The sequence below is a fragment of the Schistocerca americana genome, chromosome 2 (genome assembly GCF_021461395.2).
Source record: "Schistocerca americana isolate TAMUIC-IGC-003095 chromosome 2, iqSchAmer2.1, whole genome shotgun sequence".
Lineage (NCBI taxonomy): Eukaryota > Metazoa > Arthropoda > Insecta > Orthoptera > Acrididae > Schistocerca > Schistocerca americana.
The window spans coordinates 308,419,700-308,436,470 of record NC_060120.1 but is presented as its reverse complement, the minus strand read 5'-3'; the positions used below and the strand labels follow the sequence as shown (position 1 = coordinate 308,436,470).

At 39.7% G+C, this 16,771-nt stretch overlaps 1 protein-coding gene across 2 annotated transcripts in view; it reads right to left on the bottom strand.

The window, feature by feature from the left end:
• The window catches only part of LOC124594694 (sialin), a 302,311-nt gene that overhangs the window by 85,620 nt on the left and 199,920 nt on the right, over positions 1 to 16,771 (bottom strand). For both annotated transcript variants that reach the window (XM_047133061.1, XM_047133060.1), the window contains one exon: positions 3,930 to 4,017. In XM_047133061.1, the coding sequence (XP_046989017.1) occupies positions 3,930 to 4,017 (88 nt within the window). The remainder of the gene's footprint in view (positions 1 to 3,929; positions 4,018 to 16,771) is intronic.

Sequence of the window (16,771 nt, the reverse complement as noted above, 5' to 3'; positions counted from 1 at the left end):
TATAACACATTACCAGGCCCACTACGCTGTAGGAAAACCATTGGCATATAAAAAAGCTTCCAGTCATAAGGATAAACAAAAATATTCCAGTCATATGGATAAATAAAGGTATTGTACAGTTTTCAAGGGAATCTTACACCATTTTATCTGAAAAACAGTGCCAGGTTCAAGTAATGATCATAGCTGCCAGGTTCAAGTAATGATCATAGCGGCAGATAGCGATTATGCAACCTTCCTTCCAAAGTAGACCACAAAGGTTTAATAATATTTATAAATGGTGACTGTGATGCTCACAGAAATGTGACAATTCATCCTTTTGTTCACAAAACCAATCCTGGATGATGTAAGATGTGTACAAACAGAAATCTTGTGGTTTTGGAACACAGAATCCCCACTGAGGAACAAACATCATATCATCGAATGGACCTGATCAGCCAAAACAGTCACATCATCACTGGCAGTAATGTGACCTTGCAGAGTAACTATTGGGCTCATGAAATATTACATTATAGCTGTCCAAAGCACCGCTGAACCCCCGCCATATTTCACTCTTGGGACACAAACTCGGCCAGAAGTTGGAAACAATATGAAACAATACATATCTGACCAAATGACTTTCTTCCATTGCTCTGTAGTCAAGGTTTTATGGCTTTGGCACCACATTTTCCTGTTATAGGAATTTGCATCACTGATGACTGGTGTTGGAATCCAGCTTGCACTGCAACTGCCAGGTTATGCAACTTATAATGCCAACATCAATGTTATTTAATGGGATAGATCAAAAATCTACTCACCAAGTGGCAGCAGAACACACACATAAAAGACTGTTGTAATTGGCAAGCTTTTGGAGCCAGTGGCTCTTTCTTAAGGCAGATGGGTTGAAGGGGAAGGAAGATGAGTGAAGAAAAAGGACTGAAGAGTTCTACGAAAAGGGGTAGATTTTGGGAAAGTCACCCAGAACTGTGGTTCAGGGGAGACTTACTGTTCATAGGGATGGTCTAGGATGTTGTTGAGGCTTCCTGGGAGATGAAACACCACTTTAGGATGAATGACCATTGCCAAACTGTAGCTAAGAGCAAAGTTCACAGCCCCATGTAACCACATACAGCTGAACATAACATGCTTGATTTCAATGGTTGCTTCACTAACCAAGCCATCTGTATCCTCCCCTCAACAACCACCTTTTCTGAACTGTGCAGATGGGAACTAATCTTACAACACATTCTCTGCTCCTGAACTATTCCCAGCCTCAACCTATGATAACCTACTGTCCCCACACCCTCCACCCAACAGTTTGCACCTCCTCTGTCCTATCACCTCCTCTTTATTGTTGTCTCCTGACCTCCTCTGCCAATGTGCCTGCTCATCTTTCCCCTTCTCTGCTCCCCTCCTTGTTTGCTCCCCATTCCCCACTCCCTTCTCCCCTCTTCTCAGCCGCACTTCCTCCTGACACTGCACCTATTGGCTGTCTAGCACCTGCACACTCTGCCAGACAGTGCTCTTCTCTTCCACCATCTGTAACCTGCTACCCCTTCCCGGCCTCTGCCAGATTGCTGCTTCCATTTTACATGACGGCTGCATTCCGGGCCGAGCCACCAGAGATGGTGCTCGTATGTGTGAGGTGTGCTTGCTTGTGTTTATGTAGATGTGTGTTTCCTTTTCTGAAGAAAGCTTTCGCCAAAAGCCAATGTGTATGTGCCTTTCTGTTGTGCCTGTCTGCAACTCAACATGTTATCTTTAGGGTAAGTAGCAAACTATCTTTTCCTTATATTGTTATTAAATGTGACTTCTGTTTAACCATGTGCTTTGATACAACACCTAGTTAACATCTAGTTAATAATTTATGTTACTATAATTAATGTATGTATGTAACTTCAGAAGTAAATTTCTGTAAAAGTATGGGAATGTTAAAACTATTCTTGTAGAATGGTTCATGCATAAGGAAAGTACATTTGTAATAACGGCTGGAGGGACATCCCTCCTAAATGAGACCCACAATGGTGGGGAGAGAGAAGGTGGGTTTGGTGATCAAACTGCAAGGTTCCTTTGTGGCACAAGTTAATTGGTGGCTAGCATGCAAAGTGTTCGCATCTTGTGTGCTGAACGAGGCAAGAAGAGCAGCAAGATTACTTAATATAGCCTCAGATGTGAAAGAAATTTGGCTCATTATTCATGGCCTATATTGGTTAGCTCTATACTATGAAAATCAAACACTAATAGGAAAATTTTCAGAGCTTGCTATACAGAAACAGTCATGGATACTTTTGCTGCCTTTTTGAGTAGCCACAGGAAATCGCCACAGCCACCACCTTCATCTCAGTCAGTTAAGTACTGTAAATTTTCATAGACTAGTTATGTGGTTCCTTATCCAATAACAAGTTGTGTTCTTTAAACTTTGCATTGAGCACCCATATTTTATCCTTAAGTCATTTACCTAGACAGGGACCAAGTGCTGCGATATTTCTAAGTATCCTATTTTATTGAACTGAAAAAAATTTGATTTCTGTAACAGCATTTAATAACACTTGTGGAGTAGCAGCTTTCTTTGACTCTTGTTTCTGAAGTACTCTCGCATGTTTTTCGTAGAAGAATAGTTATAGTTTAACTAAATTATAAGTGCCAAAGAAAGATCTAAAGTGTTGATGCTCTTCATGGGCACACAGCCGGATTTTATTGTCCTGACAACACAATATTTCGATGGTTCAACTGGCCACCATCTCCAGGTGAGACTGCAGGTGCACAATCACATTGGAACTGAGGTAACATCAGATATGCTGCCCTATGTAATCATTTATCTGTAATGATAATTAACTGTTATACAGATAATAAGTGTTACTGAGTGCCAGTTGTTGCCAAGACAGTTTAATACTCTTTCTGAGTTGTTCATACCAAACCTCTAGTATACTGCTTGCTAAAGTGTACTACTGCCACCTGTCCTATAAGCAAAAACTGTATTTCAATATCAGGCAAAGCAAATACAAATAGTTACTTTCTTTATGAACAGTGCTAGGACTCAGTTCAAATTTGCTTAATTAGGCTGGCAGCTGTTGCCTTTTACTTTAGTGCAACTTACTTTTTTTTACTATTAGACTCTTGGTTCAATCCCCACTTGTTTTGCTACTGCTTCCTTTTAATAGAAATATTCCAAGAGTCGCAAAATTAGTTCCATACCTTGTCCATTACATACAGTCATGATCATCTTCAAATGCTTTCACACGAGTAACATTATCAGTGTATTGCTAATTCAGTAGTAGAAGTGGTACTGTTCATTCAGCTCTGCAGTGACTTTTACAGCTGTTGTCCCCTTATTTTTTGTCACATTCCTTGTGACTTAGTAGATGATGTTTTTCTACTTTCCCTGTACATGTTATAAATCTTCGATGCAGTACCTCTTGAAACACCAAACACTTGGGCTACTTTGGTTAAAGAAGCACCTACCATATGAGCACTAACAATGTGCCCATGTTTGAGTTCAATTAGTTCTGACATGATGCACTCACAACTACACAGAAAATTGTTGTTCTGACCACAACTAGCACACACAGTGTATTAAGGACACTGCACAGGTGCCATTCGGGTCAAATACAACAGTGCAACCTATAGGCTTGGCTAGCATCTGCATTTATGTTCAATTATTCATTTCTCACTGTGTTTCCATATATTATGTCCAACTCCTGTATATGTGGAGGAGAAAAGTAATTACCATAATAAATGTGAAAAACATAAGAATGGAATTACACTATGATTTATTTACTCCATGCAAATGGTATGAAAACTGCAAATTAAGAAGTCAGTTCCTTTTGAAATATCTTTAGTGCACAAAACTGTAAATTATGTAGTCAGTTAATCTGGAGATGCTTGTGGTGCACAAAATAGTGTTCTCACTTTTCTTATTAGTTTGTGATAACATCTGGTAGTATGTTACATACCTGCATATATGATGGCAGTAAGGACAGCACGGTCATGAGGTGGAGCCCAGTGAGAGATCATAACATGCATCGCTGGGAAAGTCAAACCCTGTAACACAAAAACATTACCTTACAAGACAAAGTGGAATTTTTTCAGAGAGCTGGCTGCGGAAAACTATTTACCCAGAAATGCAAAAGGAATTACCTTTGAAATAAATACAACTGCACATCAAATTGTTGGTCAGCTCAACGTGTGTTGTTCTGTGAAACAGAGTTGCCTGTATTACCTTTTTAAGTAGTTGTGTTGTGTTCATTTCATTTAATATGATAAACTAGAACACTATGCCATCATATACTTTTTTGTGTGAGCATCAGAGGTTTGTAGCCTATCACTGATGTTATTCAATCTATGCATCGAGCAAGCTGTAAAGGAAGCCAATGAGAAACTTGAAAAGGAAATAAAGTTCAAGGAGAACAAATAAAAACTTTGCAGTTTGCTGATGACACTGAAATTCGGACACTTAAGGACTCTAAGGAGCACTTGAACAGAATAGATAGTGTCTTGAGAAGAGATTACAAGATGTACATCAAAAACAGAGGTAATTGAATGCAGTCGAAATAAATCAGACCATGCTGAGGGAATTAGATTAGGAAATGAGACACTAAAAGTAGTAGACTGTAGCATCGAGAGTCAGTACGCAATAGCATTTATTGCACTACTTTGCAGTATGGCTCGTAGCTTTGGAGCTGTTGGTGGTGATAGAAACAGCAACTTGTATCTTTGCATGACTCATTCGCACCTGTCGCTAGCTTAGCCGTGGGAAGCGGTACCTGTGTCAATTCGAGCGACAGAATATTCGAGCCCCTAAGAATCTAAATAAACAGTATTAAATATTATTAAATCTTGTTCAAAGTCAGTATACTGCCCTTTGTTATTAAAAAGAAGATTGTGTAAAAAATCTCAGCTTTCTAGCTGGCATACTTTCAGATTTAGAAAATATTACCAAAACACCCCAAACTGACACTTGGAAGCATAAAGTTAGTTAGGATTGATAACAGTTTGTCTTTTATTATCATTTGGAATCATTACTCAACTTCATAAAATGGCAGAAGAATTTATATAGATTTTCATAATTAAAAAAAAGTTAAATACTTTTCATTTTTCGTAATATAAAATTCAGGAAAGATTATTATTCAGTTAATATGCTGTTGTGTAAGTAAATGAGAGTGAGTGAGAATGTGTATGTGAGATACATGTAAAGATTCAATATTATATGATGTACAGCATTACGTAACTATGTTATGAGAAAGTGTTAAGCAAGCAAGAAAGCAAGCAATTTCCCCACCGTGCTGATGACGTATGTCCAAGAGTATTTGCTTTTGTAAGAAGGCAGCCAGAGTAGCCATTTGCAGGGTAATAGTTTTCTAAAGTTATTTCAAGATTAGTTTGCTTTTCGTTTGGTTTTGTTAAACATTTTATTAATATTTGCATGATGAAGTGACGTAAATGCATCTGCAAATGTTGACTGGTGTAAGACAGTTTTAGCTCAAAAAAGAACTCAAAGGATTGTTTTGACTGACTGGTCATTTTGAACAACAACCAGAGTTAAGCATTTCCAGCACACTGCAAGTAGTTATAGGCCATGGAAGGAATGGCAGTGGGTCAGTCGCTAGTCAGCTATCGGATGTGCAGGTCATGTTGAATGCTTCTGTCTTTATTATGTGTAAAATGAAGAAATAATTGGCTTCTCATGTCCAAATTGTGTGGCCGTAATAGCGGTTGCATTTACAGACAGTTTTGTGAAGTTTGGAAGTTTTTGGATTGTTTTGTTGGAAAGAGAACCATGTGTGAGCTTTTGGCCTTAGTAAAAATTCCACGTGGCATGTTTCACATTAGTTTATGGAATATTTGGCGAGCAATTTCTTGATTAGAAATCCACTGAAAGGGACTGAATGTTAAACCCATATACTGTATATGACTGTAAATCACGTAATAATTCGGGTCGGACTTAGTACATTTCTGGCTGCCTTGTGTGTGCACTGGGTTGGATGAACTGTGAGCTGAGGACAGTGATATTATTCATTAATTGAATTTGGGCTGATGACAAGTGTTTAATTTTGAACCTAAAGAAATAAAAGAACTCGTTGCAGAGTTTTACCATTTTTCTAAAGAAATGAAGCAATCACCCTCCACCCGAAATTTTTTATAGGATATTACAGGACAGCTTGCTACCAGAGTTTACGCTGACTTTGTAAATGTAAGTATTGATGGTGTTTTTCTTCGACACTGCTTTTAACATCGTCTGAACAGTACCTATGTATGCAGGAAAATGGGCTGGTGATCTGACGCCGTACTGAGGTAGGTGGAACTTTTGTCGGAACAGTATGCCGAAGGTAAGTGATCAATCATCTTACGCCACAATCTGAACCCGCTATGCCGCAAGACGAGTATTGTTATTTGGGCAACAGTTAACACATGGTGGCCAAAGTAAGGAAGATATAAAATGCAAACTGGCAGTAGCAAGAAAAGCATTTCTGAAAAAGAGGAATCTGTTAAGTTAGAATATAAATTTAAGTGTTAGGAAGTCTTTTCTGAAGGAATTTGTCTGGAATGAATGGAGGTGAAATGTGAATGATAAGCAGTTCAAGAAGAGATAGAGGCTTTTGAAATGTGGTGCTATAGAAGAATGCTTTAGATCAGATGGATAGATTGCTTGACTAATGAGATGGTGCTGAAGTGAACTGGGGAGAAAAGAAATTTGTGGCACAACTTAACTACAGGAAGGGATTGGTCAATAGGACACATTCTGAGGCATCAAGTAACTCTGGGTAATGTATTGGTGGGAGGCATGGAGAATAAGAATTGTAGGGGGAGACAAAGGATGAACACAGGAAACAGGTCCAAATTGATGTAGGTTGCAATAGTTACTTGGAGACGAAGAGGCTTGCCAAGGTTAGACTATCATGGAGAGCAGCATCGAACCAGTCTTTGGATGGAATACCATGGCAACAATACTCCAAGGATGACTGATTCTCTTGTTGTTGTTGTTGTTGTTGTTGTTGTGGTCTTCAGTCCAGAGACTGTTTTGATGCAGCTCTCCATGCTATTCTATCCTGCGCAAGCTTCTTTGTCTCCAAATAACTACTGCAACCTACATGCTGCTGAATCTGCTTAGTGTATTCATCTCATGATCACCCTCTATGATTTTTACCCTCCACACTACACTCTAATACTAAATTGGTGATCCCTTGATGCCTCAGAACATGTCCTACCAATCGATCCCTTCTTCTAGTCAAATTGTGCCACAAATTCCTCTTCTCCCATATTCTGTTAAGTACCTCCTGATTAGTTATGTGATCTGCCCATCTAATCTTCAGCATTCTTCTGTAGCACCACATTTCGATAGCTTCTATTCTCTTCTTGCCTTAACTATTTATCTTCCATGTTTCACTACCATACATGGCTACACTCCATACACATACTTTCAGAAATGACTTCCTGACACTTAAATCTATACTCAGTGTTAACAAATTATTGGGCTCTACATTAAGTTCAAATGGCTCTGAGCACTATGGGACTCAACCTACATTAAGTGTCTCATTTCCTAATCTAATTCCCTCAGCATCACCTGATTTAATTTGACTACATTCCATTATCCTCGTTTTGCTTTTGTTGGTGTTCATTTTATATCCTCCTTTCAACACACTGTCCATTTGGTTCAGTTGCTCTTCCAGGTCCTTTACTGTCTCTGACAGAATTACAATGTCATCGGCAAACCTCAAAGTATTTATTCCTTCTCCATGGATTTTTATTCCCACTCCAAAATTTTCTTTTGTTTCCTTCACTGCTTGCTCAATATACAGATTGAATAACATCGGGGAGAGGCTACAACCCTGTCTCACTCCCTTCCCAACCACTGCTTCCCTTTCACGCCTCTTGACTCTTGTAACTGACATCTGGTTTCTATACAAATTGTAAATAGCCTTTCGCTCCCTGTATTTTAACCCTGCCACTCTCAGAATTTGAAAGAGAATATTGCAGTCAACATTGTCAAAAGCTTTCTCTAAGTCTACAAATGTTAGAAATGTGGGTTTGCCTTTCCTTAATCAATCTTCTAAGATAATTCATAGGATCAGTACTGCCTCACGTGTTCCAACATTTCTACGGAATCCAAACTGATCTTTCCTGAGGTCAGCTTCTACCAGTTTTTCCATTTGTCTGTAAAGAATTCGTGTTAGTATCTTGCATCCATCACTTATTAAACTGATAGTTTGGATATTTTCACACCTGACAACACCTGCTTTCTTTGGGATTGGAATTACTATATTCTTCTTGAAGTCTGAGGGTATTTCACCTGTCTCATACATACTGCTCACCAGATGGTAGAGTTTTTTTTTCTTATTAAAAGAAACTGATTTGGAAATGGAAAGAATTTGCCCACAAGCCAGCATATCTCCTTCACCTTTGAGCTACACTTTCTAAGGATAGTCTGGCACCAGCCTTCCCCAAATCTAGACATATGTGAACACACCACTATAGATTGTTATGGACCAGAAACTTCTGTATATTTACAGGTTGTATCTGATACAAGTGACTGACTGGCTATGATTTAATCAAACGGTATTGATGTGTTATGTCTGTTTATGTGCATTAAATTATTTTTATTTATATTTAAGGTTACATCTCACTCTTTGCACCAGTTGGTGATAATCTGCAAGTGTCTCTACACTTCATTCTTACTGCATTACGTCATACCAGACAATACCTTCACTCCTGACAATGTCACCTCATTAAGTATGACATACTGAGTTCTGTTTACTGTCAGCCTTGACTCCAATGACGTATTTTTTTGGATATTCCACATTCTCCTATTTTATTTACTACGTGACAATGCAGACCTGTACTGAGGGCTTTGGAAAATACATCATCAGCCGAAGATCTGCATTGTACTGCCTTCTGGACCTCATGAACAAACAGTGCAAGCTAGATTCCAAGTGGTCATGGTTTGTGGTAACTGTGTTTATTCTCACTGGAGATTTATTTGGCATGTATGCGACCATAACATGTATATCATGTAGGTTCCAATAAAAATATGATTCAGTGAAAGTGAGTAACAATTAAAAGTGTATAGAGGATGTGTGGGTAAACATTCTTAGACAAGAAAATTGGGATCTGGGAAGCAAATTTCATAATATACACAATCTTGGGAATGTTTTTTGACATTGATGTCATGAAGTAATGCATAATGATAATAATCAAATTTCTATGATGTACATATCCTACATTTCCTGATCCTCCATCAGCCAGTATTGCTGATCATTTTTTCAAATCATTTATGCTTACATTATCAGTATTAATTAGACTGATAACTTTTGAATTTGCTTCCATGATACTATTTTCATCTCTTATTTGCACACATATTTTACAATTACTTGCACATTGCTGTAGTACATAATGAAGTGTAAATTACTTGTATTGTTCATAACAAAAATTGTACAGCTCACAAAATCTGTTCACGCAGGTGGGAACCACCTACCTTCACACCTAACATGAGCATATGACAAATAGCTACAATCCTGTCAACTAAGCCACATCTGTATCCTGTGAAGTCTTATAAACAAATTTCTTTTGAGTTCTCCAGATGGACTAGTCACAAGAATCAGTGTCAGGTGATCCTGTGGCCAGGATATAGGGCTTCCTCTTCCAATTCAACACTAAGTAAATGTAGCACTGAGATGCTCATGCACTGATAGTAGGTGGTGCTCCATCATATTGCAAGATGTATTTGCACAAAGAACTATGGGCACATCTTTCAACTGAGGTAAAAGATTTTGCAGGAAGTGATAGTGCAAGTAGCTGTTCAAGTAGCAAGGCAGGAGCTGCATACAAATGAGATGGTTATTTATAAAGCCAATCCCAACATTTACAGAAAACTGCACTTGGTGATGCACCACAAGCTATAGCATAAGCTCTGATGATCACACACAATTATTCCTGCCATTGAAAAGACTATTGTGAATGAGTGAGGCAATGTCTATAAATGCAAGAAGTGGAGGAAATCTGGTTGAGTAACAAGGTGCTGAGATAACCACTGGCAACACTGGACTCATAGGTTCAATTCTGCTTTTCTCAAATCACAGAGTCATCTTGTATGAAATATGTGAAATTGTTACTCATGGAGCACCTACCACACTCATGAAGCATCTACCACACACTACTCTTGGATGCTCCCATGCATGTGCAATAGCATGGTATTTGTGATAGGATTCTTTGTAAACTGTTTCACAATTTTGTTACTGAAACTAGGTGCAAGTGTGAACCTAATGTTTCTAGGTCCTTCTTTCCATGATGTTAACAAATCAGTCCACTGTGACTGCCGATCTATAGATGGGAACACTTGTCTTGTTAGGAGATGTCTGTTGGGAAATCATTCCCTGTAAAGCTTTTCAGTGTACAAGAGCACTGCCTTGAACTTTCCCATTAACAAGATGAAATCCCACAAGCTCTGCAAGACCGTACCGATACTGTTCCATTTTGATGTCCAGCACTTGCTATGGAAGTTTTGTTGTGTGACCATGAGAACAACAGAATATCTTGTGCACAAATCATAAAATCAAAACAAATCAGGAAGGATTGCCAATTTTTCCATCCAAAAAAAAAAAAAACATTTAAAATTTTTATCTTCATAAAAATGGGATCAGAAAACAATTTTTCCATTTTCAAATATTTGTTTCCTCTTTTTCAAATCACAATGGAAAAAAAAACATTTTCCATGAACTTTATGACAATACAATTAAAAGCCAAAAGGTATTCTGTGTCAACAGCATACACAAAGCTTGTTCTCTCTCACTTTCATTGAACACAAACAGCAAAGTCTATATGTTTGTTTGAAAATTAGCGCATGATTTCCTAATTTGACAAGTCACATGTCCTCTAGTACTGCTTTCTTTGTTCCCAGAAATCTTAGTGGCCTCCTTTTCTGTTTTAAAAACGAACGTCCACTGTCTTGTGAGTCACTGCCAAAAACTCTGTTGATCTTGATATTTTCTAATTATAAGGTACAAAACATAAAAGCATCAACATTTGACAAGACAAGAAAGTAGCAAAAAATCCAATGTCACCATTTGTGGGAATGCTGACTGATTGAACAGAGATCTTATAATCAACTGAATTTGTCAATACCGTCCATGATCTCACTGTGTCTGTCAACAGCAGGCAGAAAGTTCACCATAAAATTAGTACCAAACATTGTTTTATAGAGATTGTTGCATTGTCATTAGGATGTTTGATGTGAGAATAGTCACATGTGTTGTTCATCCACAATATGACAGCAGTCCTAGTACAGACATGAGATGTAGCATTGGGAAATCACATCACATGCTGGCTTGTTAAAATTCACCGCTCACCAACTTACATCTCCATTTCATAATTTCAGGCCTCACTGAGGCAACAGAATAAATTTCATTTTTCTGCAGCACTTTCATTAGATTCAGGGCGATAAAAAAATGATGACACTGCCTGTGAGGTGCAAATATTGAATAATGGTGAGGACAATCAATTTCTCTAGAGGTACAAGGTGTCCGGCAAATGAGTCCCTGATTTGATATCTTGAAAACTAAGATTGATAGACTAGTGCAACAAACAGTACGTTTATTGTGAAAGCAGTAAGAATTTTATACAGAAAGTTTGGATTAATTTGGAAAGTTGCTAACAGATGGCACTGTATATGCAACATGTAGTGCCTATAAACAGTGCACCACAGCTCAGAACAATCAGTTCATAACTGAAACATGAAAGAAGCTTAATGTGGGGCCTTGCCCATTTATCTCATATAGGGTGCCTCAGGGATGCTGCATTCTTGGAATGCTGTATAACTGTGGTGTCACCGCCAGACACCACACTTGCTAGGTGGTAGCCTTTAAATCGGCCGCGGTCCATTAGTATACGCCGGACCCGCGTGTCGCCACTGTCAGTGATAGCAGACCGAGCGCCACCACACAGCAGGTCTAGAGAGACGTACTGGACTCGCCCCAGTTGTACAGCCGACGTTCATAGCAATGGTTCACTGACAACTACGCTCTCATTTGCCGAGACGATAGTTAGCATAGCCTTCAGCTACATTTGCTACGACCTAGCAAGGCACCGTATTCAATTGATATTGAGATTCTATTAATGTATCATCAAGAGCGATGTTCTACAAATGTGGATTAAAGTTAAGTATTCCAGAAGCTACGTACTTTTCTTTATAGCATTCATTACGTATCCTGTTTCAGACCTCACGCCAGCCTGCGTGAGTTTAAGCGCATGCCTCTCGGCTTCCTCTCATTGTGTCTAGGCTGTCTTGTCTAGACACAACACTAACAATTAAAAACAAATAACATTAGTAGTTTTATTTCAATAAAGCAGATTGACAATACTTAACTTTGAATTTAGAACTAGTGTTGCAAGCGATGGGCGACAGGCAATACAAATCAGAGTCCTGTGATATATGCAATGTTCAGACAAGTCTGTCACACAGTTTGTGGATCACTACTAACTGTTCTCATAGCACTCTCTGCTAGGCCATGCTACTACTCTGTGAATACTTTTCACTAACGTCCAGCTGAGGCTGGCAGGACAGGTGCTTATATTCACTTCTTGCAGAGGTTGCTCTGGGGGCAGTGCAGTCCTTGTCAGCAGGCTATTGGCTGCAAAGACTGTTTACAGAGTATGAGCTTAATTATGCATGCTGATATTGCATGAGCTGCACAGTGTACAACACCAACTGACAGAAGTTTAACAAAGTATTGCGGAACTCCTGCATAAAATTCATAAATATTCCTGTGTTGTACTCATCTATAGAGCGTAGTTTTTGAGATATTTAATTCTGAAATCAGGGACTCCTTTCCTGGACATACTGCGTATTGAATACTGAGGATACATAAATACATTTTCTGCAGCAACAGAGAGATGTGCCAATGCAGGAGTGGCACCATACTGTCTTTTCTGACCAATCCCAGTTCCCTATACAGCATCACGATACATGCGTGGAGCCTCTGAGGACAATGAACATTGCCAGACTGCATCTGTCATCATCATATAGGCCCAGCACAGATGTGATGGTATGGGGTATCACCGGGTACAAAACACAGTCTTCTCCAGTTCATATAATTGGGACAGTAGGTGATATATTTCATAAGTCTTAAGGGCAGTGTGTATTCCCCATCTTCAAGGTCTCATGACATTACCTTTCAACACGGTCACATGTTCCACATGCTGTCTGGCCTACCTCTACACAGAGGATATTAGACTGTTGCTCTGGCCAGCACATTCAACAGATTTCTTACCCAGAGAAAAAATATGGTCATGGATTGGCAAGGAACTGGCATGCTCCTATTTGCCAGACACTACAACTAATGAACCCTGGCAATGAGTTGAAGCAGTGTGGAATGATGTACGGTACCCATTTCTGTTTCCAAGATCAGTTCAGCTTGATACACAGCTTTGCTAGAGATGTTATTGCTGCCAGAAGCAGCAGCTCAGTGTGTTATGAGTTTCACACCCTGTGTAGCCCACATCACAAATTTAATAATGTCTTCTACCTACTGTACTCTTTAAGCACTACAAGTAAAATTTCATATTTTTTATCCTTTCTGGTGGCAGCGTATTTTCACCATGAGGCTATATCATGGAGTAGTTTGAGGAGTAATTTCTGAATCCTGTGAGGTTGTGTCCACTTGCTTTCTACAGTATGTTGACAACACCTTCATAATATGCCTTCATGGTGAAAATATACTGCAGCAATTCATTGACTAGATGGATAGTGTCAGCCCCAACATTAAATTCACTGACAAGATGGAGAGGAACAGCAAGCTTCTATTCTTGGATTTTTTAATTGAGCAGATGGGAGGAGGCACACTGAACAGTACTGAAATACCAAGAGTTTTCACCTTCCTGTACATAAGAAAGTGATCCTGAACACATCAGTATACAGAGCAAATATTATTTCTGATGACGATAATCTGGAGTCTGAATTTCAGCATTTGATGTGCATTTTTAGGAAAAATGGTTACCGCACGGGAGAAACTGCATAAGCTTTTAGGTTCCACTAACAAATGATGCCTCGTGAATTGGCAGAAGAGGCTAAGCCAGCTGCATTTCTTTCATAATGTGGAGCAATTACTAGTAAGACAGACATATGCTGAAGACACATGAACTGAGAGTAGTGTTCCAGTCCATCTCCAAGATAAGAAATATACACTATGTGATCAAAAGTATCCGGTTACCCCCCAAAACATACATTTTTCATATTAGGTGCATTTTGCTGCCACCTACTGCCAGATACTCCATATCAGCGACCTCAGTAGTCATTAGACATTATGATAGAGCAAGACGAGGTGCTCCGCGGAACTCACGGACTTCGAACATGGTCAGGTGATTGGGTCTCACTTGTGTCATATGTCTGTACATGAGATTTCCACACTCCTAAACATCCCCTACGTCCACTGTTTCCAATGAGATAGTGAAGTGGAAACGTGAAGGGATGCGTACAGCACAAAAGCATACAAGCCAACCTCATCTGTTGAGTGACAGAGACCACTGACAGTTGAAGAGGGTCGTAATGTGTAATAGGCAGTTATCTATCCAGAACATCACAAATGAATTCCAAACTGCATCCTGATCCACTGCAAGTACTATGACAGTTAGGCGGGAGGTGAGAAAACTTGGATTTCATGGTCGAGCAGCTGCTCATAAGCCACACATCACATCAGTAAATGCCAAATGACACCTGGCTTGGTGTAAGGAGCATAAATATTGGATGACTGAACAGTGAAAAAATGTTGTGTGGAGTGACAAATCATGGTACACAATGTGGTGATCTGATGGTAGGGTGTGGGTATGGCGAATGCCCGGTGAACGTCATCTGCCAGTGTGTGTAGTGCCAACAGTAAAATTCAGAGGTGGTGGTGTTATGGCGTGATCGTGTTTTTCATAGAGGAGGCTCACATCCCTTGTTGTTTTGCATGGCACTATAATAGCACAGGCCTACATTGATGTTTTAAACACCTTCTTGCTTCCCACTGTTGAATAGCAATAGGGGGATGGTGATTCCATCTTTCAACATGATTGAGCACTTGTTCATAATGCACGGACTGTGGCGGAGTGGTTACATGACAATAATATTTCTGTAATGGACTGGCCTGCACAGACTCCTGCCCTGAATCCTACAGATCACCTTTGGGATGATTTGGAACGCCGACTTTGTGCCAGGCCTCACCAACCAACATTGATACCTCTCCTCAGTGTAGTACTCCGTGAAGAATGGGCTGCCATTCCCCAAGAAACCTTCCAGCACCCAATTAAATGTATGCCTGTGAGATTGGAAGCTGTCATCAAGGCTAAAGGTGGGCCAGCTCCACACTGAATTCCAGAATTACCAATGGAGGGCACCACGAACTTGTAAGTCACTTTTATCCAGGTGTCCAGGTACTTTTGATCAGATAGTGTATTATGTCCCGTTGAAGACAGCATAAGTCTTTGAGTTCCCAGTGTGTTTGGTGTCCCCTGTGATGACTGGGTGTTGTGTGCTGTCCTTAGGTTAGTTAGGTTTAAGTAGTTCTAAGTTCTAGGGGACTGATGACCATAGATGTTAAGTCCCATAGTGCTCAGAGCCATTTGAACCATTTGTCCCCTGTGAATGTGGCACTATTTACAAGGGTAAACTGCTCACACTGCTGTTGAGCATTGCGCATTCATGGCATATTAAACAAAAGGGACTTCACAAGTCAATCATTGGCGAACACTGCCTAGAAAACAGGTACAGAATAACATTAAGAAAGATGAAGGTTTGTCTCAAACACCATCTTTTGGGATTCTATTAAAAAAGTGGCAGAAATAAGAATAAATAGCATCAGAGACCAGGGGTACACACTTAGTAGGGTGTGGAGATGAGCTCTAGACATTAAATACAAACAAAGCCAAAGATTTGACACTTTTAAGAAGGTGAGAGTGGTTGCTGCAAATGTGGTGTTGGTCCCTCATTCTACATGGCGCCATTTGGCCCCACAGTGGGATGGAGCTGCTATAAGCTGCCCAACTTGCCTTCCACACTTGTGTCACTTTGGACCTCTCTGGAAGGTTTCTTTGTATCCATATGACCAGAATACCATACCTGGCCCTGTAGTCAGTATTTTAACTCCTGATGATGACGGCAGAGGCAGCTGTTGAAAGTTCAAGTACTTTATATGAAGTTTGTAAACTGAGAAGATTTTAATGACGTAATGAAGTTCAGTTTTCAGTCCCATTCTGTTTCTGCTTACATAAAAAAAACTTACCACTTAATATTCAGTGTCACTCACTTTTATTTGTGGATGACACATGTATAATCACTGATACTAACAGTACTGACAAAATTCCTCAAAATGTCGTAAATACCTTTGAAAAATTACATCCAAGGTTTAATTCAAATGGGTCAAAATTAAACATGGCAAAACTCAGTTAACATAGCTTAAAACAAAATATGCAAGCGATAGAGAGCACTGGGTGCACCAGACTACAAATTGTTGCTCATGTCGGCACCAATGACTCCTGCCGTCTGGGTTCAGAGGTCATCCTCAGTTCGTACAGGCGGTTGGCAGAATTGGTGAAGGCAGAAAGCCTCGCTCGCGGGGTAGAATCAGAGCTAACTATTTGTAGTATCGTTCCCAGAACCGATCGCGGTCCTCTGGTTTGGAGCCGAGTGGAAGGCTTAAACCAGAGGCTCAGACGATTCTGCGGAGATCTGGGGTGCAAATTTCTCGACCTCCGCTATCAGGTGGAGAAATGTAGGGTCCCCCTGAATAGGTCAGGCATGCACTACATGCCGAAGTGGCTACAAGGGTAG